This window comes from Pleurodeles waltl, chromosome 7 (assembly GCF_031143425.1).
Source record: "Pleurodeles waltl isolate 20211129_DDA chromosome 7, aPleWal1.hap1.20221129, whole genome shotgun sequence".
Taxonomy (NCBI): domain Eukaryota; kingdom Metazoa; phylum Chordata; class Amphibia; order Caudata; family Salamandridae; genus Pleurodeles; species Pleurodeles waltl.
This window is the reverse complement of record NC_090446.1, coordinates 1318663972-1318680705: the sequence shown is the minus strand read 5'-3', so window position 1 is coordinate 1318680705 and position 16734 is coordinate 1318663972. Positions and strand designations below refer to the sequence as shown.

Sequence of the window (16734 nt, the reverse complement as noted above, 5' to 3'; positions counted from 1 at the left end):
AACTTAACCAAAGAAAGCGTAGATTTGAAGGAATTGAAAGAGCCCGGAGTTTGGGAGAAGGTTGGAAAGGGATTTGCTTCCGTGGGAAATTGGCTCAGCAACGTTTGGAACGGATTGTTATTAAAGATAATAAAGGGAATATTAATAGTGTTAATTTGTTTATTAGGTCCTTGGGGAATATGGAAAACTATTAAAATAATAAAAGCAAGGAACAAAAGAAAGAGAGAGGAGAAAATAGAAAACAAAATGGTGGAAATATATAGAGAAAAATCAAAAGGGACTAAAAGAAAAAGGGAATTGACTGAAGTGCCAAATTACTATACAGAATTTTAATGGAATAAAATTTGTGGGTGGATTTGATGTGATGACATAATTAGTCATCAGAGGAGGGATTGATGACGCAGAAAAAGAAGGTCCGACATATATTCATGTATACCGTGTGATTAATACGTGTAATGTAGTGTGATTTTAGTAAAAGAAATAAGGTACGAGGGAAATTGTGCCCTCAGGTTAGTTCGCCATCATTATAAACGAGCTTTATTAATCACGAAGTATTAAAATTGTAGTAATCCGTCATAATCGCAAATGTATACCATGATTTCTTGTTTGAAAACTGTTTTGCTTAGCTTAAATTTAGTACAGGCTTTGGCCTAGTTGCCTGGCTTCAAATTCTAACTGTGTGATTTTTTTCTTTGAACTAATGAAACATATATTCTTGCTTGAAGTTGTATTTTTCCAGTAGAAACTGGCTGGTACACTTATCTCCAAGGTTTCGTGCTAGGCCGTTTACATCCCCTTTGATACAAGGTCAGTCTCTGCAGGTGCGGACAATGAAGGTACAGATACCAAAAATAATTGGCAAACCATGATACAACTTGTGTTCCAAGGCTCCAAGGCTAATGTATGCACAAATAAGTTCTAGTGAAGGACAATTTTTATTGGACAATTTGAAGCCAACCTATGAACCCTCCAATGGAGGACCCTGCAGAATTCGGAATGTTTCTTACTTAAACCCACCGGACAAAGAGAAGTCAGCCATTTTCCTCGATGCCAGTTTGAAGCCTGACGCCAGACTCCATTTTGGGACGACACCCTGACGCCCTTTTCTCTATCCGAGAGAAAGAGACTTTAAGAATTCTCACCCTAGAGACTTTAACTTTGATTTGCTCCCGTCTTGCCCATGCAGTAACTTTGCCCTATTCTCCTTGCCGTTGCAAGGAAACTTGCCCTTAACTTTGCCCCTTTGAACTTGCCCCATGCTGATCGAACCGGTACCTGAAGGACGAAGACTTTTCTTGAATGCTGATTGTACTTGGTAAATATGAAAGGATAAATGTATTATGCATTGTGTTTTTCCTTTTAGGTACCAACTGCTATTTTGATAGGGTCTTAGCTAGAACTTTTTCAAATTTGTGTTGACTAAATTCGTTTTGCATGAAGTCCCACATGCCAATGCTAATTAGAGGTTAGTTGAGGTATTCATTCAATGTATCATGAAGAATTGAAATCTTGTTATGCTGACCGAATGTATGCAATTAGTCAAATACAGTTAGTCACATTGGTAATTTGCATTGCTATAACAGAGTGTATCATCATTCAGATTTTGCGTAGATTGCGTTTCTTCCGCCGTTATGGACAGCTAGTAATGTTCATATACATATATCAATTGGTTTTGAGACATATATATATCGTGCTAGCTTTGTTAATATAGGGAAATAAATTCACAAACTTTAATAAACCGGTGTGGTTATTCATGACTGAAAGGTCATGGTGCGCCGAAATACCAACTGTTATTGATTTCTGATGTGCTATATTGACCTATTAATTGAGTATTGATTACCGATTATAATAGCCATTGATTATTGATCTGAATGACTCGACTATTGAGGATGAGGAGAGCCCGACTCGGTTAAAAGATTCATCGACCTCCAACGTGTCCAGATACAGGTAATTTTATAAGGGCTGGACGAGTTATCATGATCAATAGCAGAGATTTCAGGCAAATGTGTAGTGGAAAGTTTAATAAGTTTGTCTAATATCAGAGATTTGTTTGAGGTATGGAGATTTTAGATATACAGTAGTGCTTTTAGCTCTGTATGGAAGGCTGTAAACATGAATGTCAACTGATCAAATTGATGAGTAGCGAATTAGCATCCCACAACATTTAAACTCTGATGGCTTCATGTCGTCCACTATGATACTCACGTTTATTCCATGTTCATGCTCCAGATTGAGAACTGCCAGTGGAAACTAAAAACATAATCAGTGCTCTTGCTTCTGCTACTGTCTTCTGCCACTGGAAATTGCAAGGGCAGTGTCAGATTTTTGCTTACATCGAGTTGAGGTACATGATGGTTTTCTCTGCACACAGGAATATTTGAACTAAGACAGGCAGACATGGGCTTTCTCAGGCCTAAACGTAGGCAACCCATTGCACATGTAGTTGTGCACACGGATAGCCCTGCACATAGTCATTCCCCTCATTCATCTTGCGAAAATACCATATCAACAATGCCAGCACTCTCTGTGTGAACTATTTACTATGGTTCCTCCATCAGTACTGGATTTTACCAGCTAATGTGCTTCTTTAGAGCAGGCGTGGCCCGTCCTTTAAGGCTGAGGGGCCACATTCCCCCACCTTTTACCCCTCATGAAGAGTGTCTGTCAGGCTGAACAAAGGTCAGCCTAACAGACACTCTTCATTTTCAGCTCAGCCATCAAGGAGTGAGACATGCGCGATTTGCACAGACTCCTGGCTGCCTGAGTTGAACTTTGCTGGGCTGAGGAGGTCACAGCTCATATGGGCGTGACCTCCTCGGCTCAGCAAAGGTGCCTCGAGGCCCTCCCCTGGGTGACAAGGAAAGCGTCACCCATTGACTTCGGCCTGGGCGCATCAGGTTTAAGCCCTGAAGCGCCCAGGACGAGTGTCAATCAGTGACACTTCGTCACAGAGTGGGGTGGGGTGAGCAGTCTCACTGACCCCATCCCACTCTGTGACGAGGCTGGGACTGCTGCCTTCCCTTATTGGCTGAGCGAAGGCAGCAGTCCCAACCCTCCTGGGATCTCGGGGCTGAAGGTAAGTGTGTGTGTGTGTGTGATGTTTTAAAATGAATGTTTGGTGCGTGCGTGCATGTTTGAATGTTATGAGTGTTGTAAATGGATGTGCGTGCGTGCGTCTGTGTGTGTGTGTGTGTGAAAGAATGAGGGTGTGTGATCTTTTAAAATGAATGTTTGGTGCGTGCGTGCATCTTTGAATGTGATGAGTGTTAATGGATGTGCGTGCGTGTGTGAAAGAATGTGTGTGTGTGTGATGTTTTAAAATGAATGTTTGGTGTGTGCGTGCATGTTTGAATGTTATGAGTGTTGTTAATCGAGGTGCGTGCCTGCGTGTGTGTGAAAGGATGAGTGTGTGTGAACTTTTAAAATGAATGTTTGTTGCGTGCGTGCATGTTTGCATGTTATGAGTGTTGTTAATGGATGTGCGTGCATGTCTGTGTGTGTGTGTGTGTGTGTGCTTCCGCCCACCTGCCTCGCTCCTAAAGCTGCCGGCCGCCTCTGCTTTAGAGACCCCTTTGTAAGCATCAATATACTATATTGGCTGGTCTCAGTGGAGAGGGGATGGAGCTGATATTTTCAGTGATGAAGTCTCAAAACAGTCGAGCAGCACTGAAGGCTTTGCTGTGGCTTCCACACCAAGCATTGGCCAGGACCCTGAGCACCCCATGCACAGAATTCTGATTAGAAGCTGTGTGCAGAGATCAAAGTGCAGGGTTTTCATGGTAGATCCCACGCTCTCTCTTCTCAAATCTATGGTAAATCTGTGTTTTCCATTCTATATTAGCTAAAAGTATATGAGCTGTTTATGAGCCACGAATATAAGGAAGATTGAGCAGTCCAGTTTTTTCACAGTAGACCAAAGCAGTTTATTTATTTAGTTGAAAATTAAGTTAGATTTTTTTTTCGTACCAATGCAATACAATTTCTAGTTTTGCCGACTACATCTAAGAAAAAAAGGTGAAGACATCTCAATGGTCTGGTGCTCTGAAAGTACATGGGGGCGAACAGTCCCTTACATGTTGTCAAGTTAATATTCATATACTCAAATTACAAAAACGAAAAACAACTTCTAATTGCATCTTGGGCAAACATGTTATAGGTTTGGACACAAAGCTCAATCAGTCTTATCCCATGGGAAACACCCAGCCAATTTTTTCATTTTTTCTCGGTAGACGCGGTCAAAATATTCACTCTGCGCCACGGTGAAATGGTTCCTCCAGTCACCTGAGATTCCTGCAAGATGTAGACGAGAAAAGACACTTCAAGTCAATGAGGTTTTCTAGAAATAAAATGAAAAATATAAGCCATACAAAGACTGGATAAACTGGTATGCATGAATGGCTAGGGCAATAGTGTGACTTACTTCCACAAGCTGGAAAATACTTCAAGTATTAGTTCACAATGTTACAGACTTGTTGAGAGTCCATAACAAGTGAATATTTTAAGACAGTGAATAGACCATTCCTTTAACCACCCGTCACGTGATTCCTCTACACCCCTTGAAGCTGAAGAAACACACCTGCCATATATTGCACGTTTCAGTTTGGTCGGCGTGTAACTGGCATCATTCTCTCGAAATTACCACAAAAGGAAGCGAGACCCAGCATTTAGTGCTATTTGCCTAATGTAAAATGCACCCTCAGGCCCAACAAGGGCCCGAGGATGCATTTTGCGATAAGAAAAGAGCATTAAATGCCACAGGACATGAACAGCAGCAGCCAGAAGTCACTCGCTCTCTTTAGTACCTTTTTCCTGTGCTCCTGCGTGGGATTTGTGCCCCAAATTATGATTAGTTACTCAGACTGGTTTAATCACATAGTTTCTGAAATTCTGCATCACAAAAGTAATGTGTAATTACTGTAATGAAATTACAGTTTCGTCCAGGCTTAGTTGTTGTCCCCTCTGGGCCACTGCCTAAGGACAGGACTAAAATACCTGAGAGTTAGTAATCTCTTCGAAACTGAACTATTCACATTTTTGTTTGAATGAAAAAATGCTATATTGGGGGTTCTTTCAACCATCTTCTAATTTTGGAGTGTCCCTGGTTTACCACTGACACCAGCAAGGTAGTGGGCAGGTCTGCAGGTTGGGCGTCATGGACCCTACGTGGGGAGAAAATTTCAGGGACTCACTCGGAACGGATGGTGGGACCAATTGTGGGTAGCGCTGTGGCATAGCATAGTGCACTCCCTCAATAAGGTCAGACGATGGGATTTTGATAGTGGCAACAGGCACTCTTAATTGGGAAAAAGGTAATGAGGGATTAGAAAAGTAGGAGGAATCTATGCATTTTTGGTTTATAGGAAGGACAAGGAGGGGTGGCTGGCACTTTAGGATTAAGTGCGAACGGATACTCTATGAATGGAGCCAGAAAGAGAGGTGTGCAGTCTGCAATGTACTCTGCTCATCACCAGCATATGTATCCGCCCTCCCCCACTATTAGCATCATTACTACCTCATCACCAGAGAACACTGAAACAATAAGTAACCAGACTAACCAATCTACTTCAACCCCGTGCCTTACAGTTTGAAATGCACACCCGTTAGTGCATTGTCCTCTGACTTAGGGGCCGGCAGCCACCAGTGTTTTAGACCAGCCGTAAGAATCAGACTGCGGGGCCTGTGGAGTGCCACTGACTAAGGACTGTAGAGTTGTGAGTGCAGGCACGGCTGGTTCTGGTAATGCTATTCCAGCTCATCTACACCGTGTCTAGTCCCCTCACTTCAGTGACCGGACTGTGACTGCAGAGTCAGTTGGGCTGGCAGTCAGGCACCAGCAGTGCTGCACTCGGAGATGGGCAATATGCTGAATTGCCTGGGCCCAGGGCTTGGCAATGAAACAAGGTATATTGTGTGCACATGGCCAGCACCACCAGATTACAATTCAGGTTTGGTACAGCACTAGAGCCACACCAATATCTCTGTAAGGCAGTACATCTCCTCAAGCAAGCAGACTAGTTTTCAGAGGAAGGACAGCGGCACCTGTGACAGCCCAACACACGGTGGCGCTGGTCGTTCAATTTTGAGGTGAGCAGAACAGAGTGTTACTACTAATGGGCTCATGTAATACAGTTAGGAATAATAAATATGTCCCCCCTCAATATATGTGAATGGTGGTAACTGGGGACACGAACAACCCTATCAGTGTCACCCTATCAGTGACCCTCTGCTAGCTAGGATGACTTCATTTGAATGCCACTCTTGATAGGGTCAAAGTTTACCGCCAAAGACAAAATGACTGCTCTCGGGGTTGCCATTTAGGGAGGTCTTCAGTGATTAACCACAGAGCAAATTTGAAGTCTCTGAATTTCAACATGTACAGGGAGTGCAGAATTATTAGGCAAGTTGTATTTTTGAGGATTAATTTTATTATTGAACAACAACCATGTTCTCAATGAACCCAAAAAACTCATTAATATCAAAGCTGAATATTTTTGGAAGTAGTTTTTAGTTTGTTTTTAGTTTTAGCTATGTTAGGGGGATATCTGTGTGTGCAGGTAACGATTACTGTGCATAATTATTAGGCAACTTAACAAAAAAAAAATATATACCCATTTCAATTATTTATTATTACCAGTGAAACCAATATAACATCTCAACATTCACAAATATACATTTCTGACATTCAAAAACAAAAAAAAACAAATCAGTGACCAATATAGCCACCTTTCTTTGCAAGGACACTCAAAAGCCTGCCATGCATGGATTCTGTCAGTGTTTTGATCTGTTCAACATCAACATTGCGTGCAGCAGCAACCACAGCCTCCCAGACACTGTTCAGAGAGGTGTACTGTTTTCCCTCCTTGTAAATCTCACATTTGATGATGGACCACAGGTTCTCAATGGGGTTCAGATCAGGTGAACAAGGAGGCCATGTCATTAGATTTCCTTCTTTTATACCCTTTCTTGCCAGCCACGCTGTGGAGTACTTGGACGCGTGTGATGGAGCATTGTCCTGCATGAAAATCATATTTTTCTTGACGGATGCAGACTTCTTCCTGTACCACTGCTTGAAGAAGGTGTCTTCCAGGAACTGGCAGTAGGACTGGGAGTTGAGCTTGACTCCATCCTCAACCCGAAAAGGCCCCACAAGCTCATCTTTGATGATACCAGCCCAAACCAGTACTCCACCTCCACCTTGCTGGCGTCTGAGTCGGACTGGAGCTCTCTGCCCTTTACCAATCCAGCCACGGGCCCATCCATCTGGCCCATCAAGACTCACTCTCATTTCATCAGTCCATAAAACCTTAGAAAAATCAGTCTTGAGATATTTATTGGCCCAGTCTTGACGTTTCAGCTTGTGTGTCTTGTTCAGTGGTGGTCATCTTTCAGCCTTTCTTACCTTGGCCATGTCTCTGAGTATTGCACACCTTGTGCTTTTGGGCACTCCAGTGATGTTGCAGCTCTGAAATATGGCCAAACTGGTGGCAAGTGGCATCGTGGCAGCTGCACGCTTGACTTTTCTCAGTTCATGGGCAGTTATTTTGCGCCTTGGTTTTTCCACACGCTTCTTGCGACCCTGTTGACTATTTTGAATGAAACGCTTGATTGTTCGATGATCACGCTTCAGAAGCTTTGCAATTTTAAGAGTGCTGCATCCCTCTGCAAGATATCTCACTATTTTTGACTTTTCGGAGCCTGTCAAGTCCTTCTTTTGACCCATTTTGCCAAAGGAAAGGAAGTTGCCTAATAATTATGCACACCTGATATAGGGTGTTGATGTCATTAGACCACACCCCTTCTCATTACAGAGATGCACATCACCTAATATGCTTAATTGGTAGTAGGCTTTCGAGCCTATACAGCTTGGAGTAAGACAACATGCATAGAGAGGATGATGTGGTCAAAATACTCATTTGCCTAATAATTCTGCACTCCCTGTATATAGAGGAAGAATATGAATAGAACTATTCGGCTGAAATCGAAAGAGGGAGCTTTCTTTGTGGGAAACAAGTCACAAATTTGGTTAAACAGGAAGTTTGTTTGAATAGAAAATAATACCTTAGAATAGACACAGAAGACAAATATGCTATGTCTGATCAAACGATCACAGAAGAACATTCTAATATATGCAAAGACGGGCATTACTAGAGTTATAAAATAGTTAAATGGGATACTCCTTTTTTGGTTAAAGCCCACCACACAACACAGCAGTCTGGTTGCACAGCTATATCGAGGGCATGCCAAAAGTTTGCTTAGGAATGCATTCCGCACATTACTTATCAGTGGCTTTGTGTTCTGTAACTCACATTCGTTAGCTTTTGATTCACTGGCTTTATTTATTTTAGTCCACCCATCTTGTCTTTGACACTCCAGTGGAGCATAGGCTGTTAACAACCTCTATGATTGGCTCCTTCTATTCTTCCATGAGTGTTCGCTCTTTGGGTACAGTTTTTTCTTTTTTGTAAAGCATTCTATAAGAGTGCATGTTTACCTAGCTGTCTTCTTGGTATGCTTCTCTGTCCACCTCCATCGCTCCATCTTGATTTCTCTCCTCTGTTCTGCCTGCTGCCCTCCCTTTGCTGGCCTTTGTTTTCCCCCTCCATTGCCATTTGCTTTCTCCTGCCATCTGTGCCATTGTGCTTTTGCCCTCGCTCACTCATTCACCGTGAATATGTTCTCACTGTTATCCTTTTCTCAGCCAGTCTCCAGATGCTTTCTCATACATTTCCTTCTCCCTCTGCCTGCCCTCGATGTGTTGCTTTGTCTCCACCGCTCCACACATTAACCTGCTCCTCTTTGTTTTTTTTTTTTTTAAAGTGCTTATTCTGTATGTACAGGCATGAATTTTGCTGCATACCTACAAAATGATGCAACGGTTGCATCATAGGGCTTTTTCATTTTTTATTTGTAGCCATGCTACACAGCAGCCACAGTGCTGTACAGCATTTCTAAAAGTCATTGGCAAATCCAATAGGTCTCCTAAGCGAGACCTACTGGGTTTGCCAATGCTTGTTTAATAAGTCAACATTGTTCTTCATTGAATGACAAGTCTGGATTTTCTCACTGTCTATGGTAGTGTGGCTGTGTAAGTCTGTGAATATGAGAAAGAGTCCATATTTGGAAGAAATTGTTCAGTCACTCATATCATTAGCAAACTATACATCTAAGTGACACTCAAATTGAGAGCCAGGTTTATTTATGCCCTTTTCTACCCTGATCATGTTATTCTTTTAACTCATACAACACCCATCTTCAGTGGGCGTTAAAAACAAATTATTAGTCCACAAACAAGAATCATCTCAAAATAAACTATCTGAAAGCTCTATTAAGCATTTTGCAGATAAAACTATTACAGATTGCACACTGGTCATAAAGAAAATGAGAAAACATGAGATAACATTTAAATTGTTAAAAAGATATTTGTCAGGAAGACGTTAACATAACTAGCATTTGTGGGGATACAGTTCACTGAATCAGAGTCCTGTAGAAGTGGTCTGAGGTCCACTAATGCTAACTATAGAGGAATTTCAGTCTGTTTGTTTTACCGGCATATCGAAACAGACAATCTCATAGTCAAACAAGAATCACAATTAAAAAGTCAAAAGTTAACAATTTCAGTGTAAAATGCATTTTATACAATAATTTACATAATCGTTAGGGAACTCCCTAAATTTGTAGTACCATCAGCTTTAAAACGACAGTAATAAAAGCCAAAGAACTAAGGTGCACAATACTATACATCTCAAAATTAGGGCTATATAAATGCTCAAATAATTGTCAAAGGCTGTGATCGATACAATCTTAAAATCTGCTTCACATAAAAGCATATAAGACCATTCCAGCTTGAGGCTGGGCTAGGGACCATGTGCAAAACTTTGCAGATATAAAGGCTCTTATTATAACCATCCCAACCAAGTACTTTGAAAGCCTCAACAGTGGATAGACCCAGTCTTCGACAAGTGATTATTTTAGCACTTATTGCCCTGTTGGTGTATCACATTTATGAATTCAATAGACATTTAACACTGATGAAGATACAGAAATACAAGAAAAAAACATTACATTTCATGCTTTTGAAACTGGGCCAAAAGCCCTGTCCCAAACAAAGCAAATAGAAACTCTTTTCCTGAACCATCCCATCCAAATGCTATGAGGGTTCTAGACCATCACAGCTAAAAACTCCCTCCAAGTGCTTTAAGGGATCTGTGACGGGTAGACCAGGCAGCCGACAGATATTTAGATACAGCACTTACTACCGCTGTAGATGTGTCACTTTTACAAATTCTATAGGCATTAGCACGGTCGTAATGTTTCGCAAAGTGGGATAATCCATTTTTTTCCTAGGGATCTTATATTTATGACAGAAAAAAAGAAATGTTTCATTGAGTCCACACATAATTGGCACAGTTTGCATTTGTTATCTTCAGTCCTGGATCAAGTGAATGGATGCATATGTATTTATGTGTGTTTGTATGTCTGTATGTATGCATGTATGTGTGCCTGCAGGTATATATCTATGTACCTATGTATATATGTGGTATTTGTGGAGTGCAAACCTAGCCAAAAAGACAGTGGAGTGTTGTACTTTGTTAAAAGCAAGTTTGTCGTCAATGAGATGTCGGGTTATTATCACATTCTTATGTTGTGTTTTTTTAAAGAGTTTAAAGAGGTGTATGTTCAACCCTTTCCTAAATTGGAGCAGTGTGAGGGTGCTCCTTATGGATCAGGGAACGTTGTTCGAGATCCCAGATGATTAGAGTGAAAACGTCTGCTGCCTTGTTTTATTTGTCTGATGGTGTCCTGGCTGTGGGTCTGTCTAGAGCCACCAGAGAAGGTGAGCTTGTCAATGAGGTATGCAGGGGTGCTGGCCATGATGGCTCTTTAAACGATTCATCTAGTTTTAAAGATGTTGTAGAAGTTCTGAGTTCATTTTCTGGAAGAAACACTTTAATTTTCTTTAGACCAGGCTGTCTGTTGTTTTTTTTGCAATGGATTAATCCATCAGGGTTGATGCCCTTTAGCCAGGTTTGTACTATCACTTGCTTGTTATTCTTGGCAATTAAGAAGAATTGTATGTGGGGTGGTGTTGGACCTGGCCCTTTATGCAGGGTAATCCTCAAACATTTTACCTCCTTCTGTCTATTTCTTCTGACCTGTTTTTGTTGGCTTTAGGACTCTGGGTACTTTACCACTGCTAACCAGTGCTAAAGTGCATATGATCTCTGTCTAAATTGTATTGGTGATTGGTTTATCCTTGACTGGCATATTTGATTTACTAATAAGCCCCTAGTAAAGGGCACCAGAGTTGCCCAGAGCCTGTAAGTCAAATGCTACTAGTGGGCCTGCAGCACTGATTGTGCCACCCACATAAGTAGCCCTGTAAACATGTCTCAGAGAAGCCACTGCAGTGTCTGTGTGTGCAGATTTAACTGTAAATTCGACCTTTCAAGTGTGCCCACTTGCCAGGCCTAAACCTTCCCTTTTCTTACATGTCAGACACCCCAAACGTAAGCCCTAGGAAGCCCCAAGGGCAGGGTGCAGTCTATGGTTAAGGTAGGACATATAGGCCCTCATTACAACCCTGGCGGTCAAAGACCGCCAGGGCTGTTTCGACGGAAGCACCTCCAACAGGCTGGCGGTGCTTCCCATGGGAGTACGATTGCGGCGGAAGCGTCGCGGTCGCACCGCCGGGACCGGCGGTTTCCCGCCACATTGGTCCCGGTGGTTGTAATCCAACAGGGCAGCGCTGCCCAGGGGATTACGAGTCCCCCTCCCGCCAGCCTTTTCATGGCGGTATGAACTGTCATGAAAAGGCTGGCAGAAAGGGGAGTCGTGGGGCTCCTGGGGGCCCCTGCACTGCCCATGTCTCTGGCATGGGCAGTGCAGGGGCCCCCTGCCACGGCCCTATGGAGCTTTTCACTGTCTGCATAGCAGATAGTCAAAAGCGCGATGGGTGCAACTGCACCCGTCGCACCGTCGCACCGCGCAACACCGCAGGCTCAATTTGGAGCCGGCTCCCGTGTTGCGGCTGAGATCCCCGCTGGGCCGGCATGCCCAGAAATGGACACATCATTCTCCTGCAGGGGAAACAATTGACGCATTGCCTACACGGCGGGGAAAGAATCAACACACAGTCTCACTTGCAAGTAAGAAATCGACACATCGCTTGCTTTTCTGATGAATCATCTCTCCTGCAGATGTATTTTTGACGCATACCAGGTACTTTGTGCATCTATTGATTCCTAAGGATTAAAATTCTTTTACCCTTAAAATTGGTATCTTTTCGTGTGTATGTTGGATTTTTTGTCATTTTGGTCTTGTTTTACTTAGATAAATATTTGCTATTTTTCTAAATTGGTGTGGTATCCATTTGTAGTGTATTCACTGTGTTACTGTGTGTGTGGGTACAAATACTTTACACATTGCCTCAGAGATAAGCCTAACTACTTGTGCCAAGCTACCAAAGGGGTAAACGGGGGTTATCTTAGGTGTGTGAGTCCCTTCTCCTGACTAGAGTGAGGGTCCCTACTTGGACAGAGTACAAACCACTGCCAATTCGAGACCCCATTTCTACTAGATGGGTTGACCTTCCAGTACTTGCTGTACATCCTGGTGTGGATGAGGTGTAGGCAGTGTTTGAGGTATTGGATGTCTGGTGCAGAGGTGCGTTGTGCAATTCAGGAATACTGATGAACCTTGATGCTGTCATCTGTGAGTACAGCCTCAAGGGCCTCTATATGGAGGTTAAAGATGACAGGAAGCAGTATGGCCCTTGGGTACTTTTCAGGTGATAGGGATCTTTTAGGACATGGGGTACCCATGTAAACAAACTGATGTTGATTGGAAAGGTAGGAGGAGAATCAGTGACTGTTATTTCCAGTTAATCCAATTTGAAACTCTAGGATGTGGATGAGGGTTGGATGCAACATTGGGTTGATATTGAGTTACAGGGCTGCTTTTTGCTTCCCGATGACCATATTGAACTCAGATTAAATGGGGGGGGCTGTTTTGGAATGGAATATTACACCTAAAAAGGCAGTTTCTTTTCAGGCAATTAGAATGGAGGAGAATACTTAATTAAGTTGGAGCTCATCATTTCTAGGGCTTCTTCTGTTTTGGTGTTGCCAGCTAAGAAGTACAGCTTGCTCTCATGGGTTAAGAAGACAGCCTCTACAGCAGGTTTCATACTTGTACTAGCAGTTTGTTACCTTAAAAGATTTTCTACCCTGGGCACTGAGATTTTTTTAAAGTGATTCAAACCTATCAAGTTGTACATTAAAGAGTTGTGGGCTCAAATAATCTGATTTTACTTGTCTAACTGAGAAATTAACATAAACCTTCTATTCTGAGATCTCTAGATTCTTATAATGGCAGCATATTTATATTTTCCCCTGAAACTCAACTGTGCAAATAATGTATTGCACTTCCAAGTGGGTTCCTGTTAAACCTGGCATCCTTAGTGTACTTTTATCTTAGACTTTTTCCCTTTCACCTTCTGTTTTTGATGTATCTTTTTGTTGTCCTTAGGACTCTGAGCACTTTACCACTGCTAACCAGTGCAAAAGTGCATGTGCTTCTCCCCAACACATAGTCACATTTGTGTATACCACTTGTAAAGTGGTATACCATATACCCAGGGTCTGGTATTCAATTGCTACTAGTGGGCCTGCAGCTCTGATTGTGCTACCCACTTGAGTAGCCCTGTAAACATGTCCCAGGCATGCCACTGCATGACCTGTGTGGACAGTTTCACTGCCACTTTGACTTGCCGTTTAAAACCTCTAGCCAAGCCATAAACTCCCCTTTCATTACATATAGGTCACCCCTAAGGTAGGACCTAAGTAGCTCATAGGGCATAATGCTTCGATATACATGGTATATACGGTATCCAAGTCCAGAGGCTGTGTTGGCTGCACTAAAAACAGCATTATATAATTTTAAACCATATGTGACTGCTTTAAAAAGACTTAGTTTTGGGCCACCGTTCTAGCAACAAGGCAGATTACATTTGGTCGGATCTGGACAGGCAAAATACGATCACTTACAGTTAGGAGAGCCAATGGATGAAGTGGGCAGACCTCAGGCCCTAGGCTGTATGCTGTGATGAGAGGAAGCAAATGTGAATTACATAACAGAACAATGGATGAAGAGGGCTGACTGATAGTCCATCAATATCTATCTATCTATCTATCTATCTATCTATCTATCTATCTATCTCTCTCTCTCTCTATATATATATATAGATATATATATGTATACAAAAAATGCAAAAAAGAAGAGGGACCTCTGGGTAGTTACCAAGTTTAGGTGGAGAGCAGCTCTAGTAAGGAGCACCCTGCAACACCAGCGACACTCTAGATTTGCTCACCTCGAATGTCTGTTTATCTAGCAAAGTTTTTAAGCATTGGATTAGCACAGTGCTATCCACGCCGAGCTAGATAGTGATCTATGTACACATATATATATATATATATATATATATATATATATATGTACATATATATATATATATATATATATATATATATATATATGGTCAGGAGGAAGATCTTTTGATCGAAACCTGTCGCCATTAAACTTTGTTTCTCAACTGAAAACTGTGGAGTGCGGTCTTTTTGAAATCAATTCAAATCAATATTCAAAGTAATCCATGAAAGACCAGAATACAGTGTCCATCGCTGGTAAAGCTTTGACACAATGTACGTAGAGCCACCATTCACCAATATATTACTATTCCCCTAGAGTAGAAAATACTTGAATCCCTCTTTATGGGGCTAGCTCCCTACTTGCTCCCCAGATACAAGATTTGTGTTATAAAATGTGGTGTTTTTTGATGTGTCATAGTGGTAGTAGTCTATCCTCAGTCTTTCTAAAGCTACAATATAAATGCATATGTATAACCTACTAACTCTTGGTTTTTCTTTCAATTTAGTTACCTGTAATCCTTTTGATTAAGCATTCTACAGTTGGGGATCACCTAGATGGGAGTGGGACCTCACTTGTTATGCCTTCCCTGTTAGCGCACTACCACTACCTAAAGAAGTCAACTTGGGAAGCCTTCCAGTATGGTATTGGAAAACTGGCAGAGGGAGCAGCTGCCAGCCATCGCTTCATCTATTCAGTTGAGAGAACTATGGGGCGAAGTAAACTACTTTAGTTAGTACGTAACTAACTTCTACTACAGATAAGTAATTGTTCATCTACGTTTCTGTAGGCAATATAGGGATTGGAAGCATACCCTCCTAACTGGCATACACTTTGAAAAGTAGATAAGAAAAACAGGCTGCAGGAAAAGGCAAAACACAAAAAAAACACACAAAAAATCTTCAGACCTAAAGTAAATAGGAACGATTTCCCTTTTAATAACATATAAAAATAAACCCACCATCTCTACCCACAACAGGCCCAACCCTCTCCCACATTTCTCCCCATCCCAAACCAATGTCCAAAATAAATATAAATGTCAAAATGTCCATAAGGAAAAAGCCCCTTCCCCAATTCCCACTCTCTCCACCCTCAAAAAACTCCCTCCCACCAAAACAAAACTCAAAAAATTAAAAAAGGGCTAGTATAGAGGGTGTGCTGGATGAGGGTCCTCAGGAGTTGGATCTGAGCCTTCGGGCATGCAATCCTATGGCCCAATTGTGCCAGCCCATGCAGCACTCTGTGATGGAACTTCCAGTCTAAAAGGGGGGTAAGCAATGGTAGTACGAACATGGGCAGCTCCAAGCTGCTTGTGGTGCTGGCATAGGTGTGTCCAAGAGGTTGAAGGTGTAGGTGGTTGGCTGGTGGAACTCTGCCCTGGAGCAGGGATATGTGCCTGGCCCTCCTTGTCCACCAGCCACTGGTAGCGGGCCCTGATAGCAGCCCAGCTCCGGCGGCAGAGGGTGTAGGCCATCTCCTGCCGGGTCAGTGGTGGTGGTAGACCAGCAGGAGTAGCTATGTGAAAAAAAAAAAAGACAAATTGTTAAGTAAACACTTCCTTTTTTTAAAGATTTGCTGGTCCTCTAGGGCCATTGGAATTTTTGATGTGATTAAGAAAGTCACAGGGACATGCTTTTACAAATACATGCCCCACATAAAAGCATAAACTGACTGAAAGGAGGCAGCATATGATTAAAAAAACAGAAGGCAAGATGTATGATTGTTTTCAGCGGTCGTAAATGGTGAACTGGGCCATTTGTGACTGTTAAAAAGGGTTGTAGCATGTATCAACCCTATTTTGTGAGTCATTAACCTGGTACCATCTCGCAAAATAGGGTTTGCGAGTCACTATAAAAAAGGCGCGTGACAAGGACATCCCTTCCTAATAGCGAGTCGCAGTGGGATGTTCAAAATGCAGTTGCAAAACAATCGCAGTTTACTGCCTACTACAAGTAGATGGTGAGCCAGTTGCAAATGGGAAACAGAACCCAGGGAACCCCTTCTTCTTTGTGGTTGGCAGCAAAAACGTTTTTGGAAGAGCACACAGTGGTTCCAGGGATTACTACGTACACTTAAAAATGAAACAAACATTGCTTTTTTTTAAACGCATCCTGTTTTGCAAAACAGGCTGCATTTAAAAAACAAGTTGCTTTAAAAGTGGTCTGCTGTCCCCTGTGGCCATTCCCAATGGGTCACAAATTGCGACCTGCCTCATGAATATTGAGGAGGTAGGTAATTTGCAACCACTTTGGGAATCACTAAATGTGTCTGTGACATATTAGTACATTTCCTTTTGCAACCCACATTATT

General features: G+C 42.2%; 1 protein-coding gene across 7 annotated transcripts in view; it reads right to left on the bottom strand.

Annotated features, from left to right (window-relative positions):
* Positions 1-3898: 3898 nt before the first annotated feature.
* LOC138246241 (sulfotransferase 2B1-like) overlaps positions 3899-16734 on the bottom strand; it is a 610220-nt gene continuing 597384 nt past the window's right edge. For 3 of the 7 annotated variants that reach the window (XM_069200652.1, XM_069200651.1, XM_069200647.1), the window contains one exon: positions 15547-15939. In XM_069200652.1, the coding sequence (XP_069056753.1) occupies positions 15632-15939 (308 nt within the window). In that variant the 3' untranslated portion in view covers positions 15547-15631. Of the gene's footprint in view, positions 4291-15546; positions 15940-16734 lie in introns of those variants that run through there. The other 4 variants (XM_069200649.1, XM_069200648.1, XM_069200646.1 and 1 more) reach the window with 2 other exon arrangements.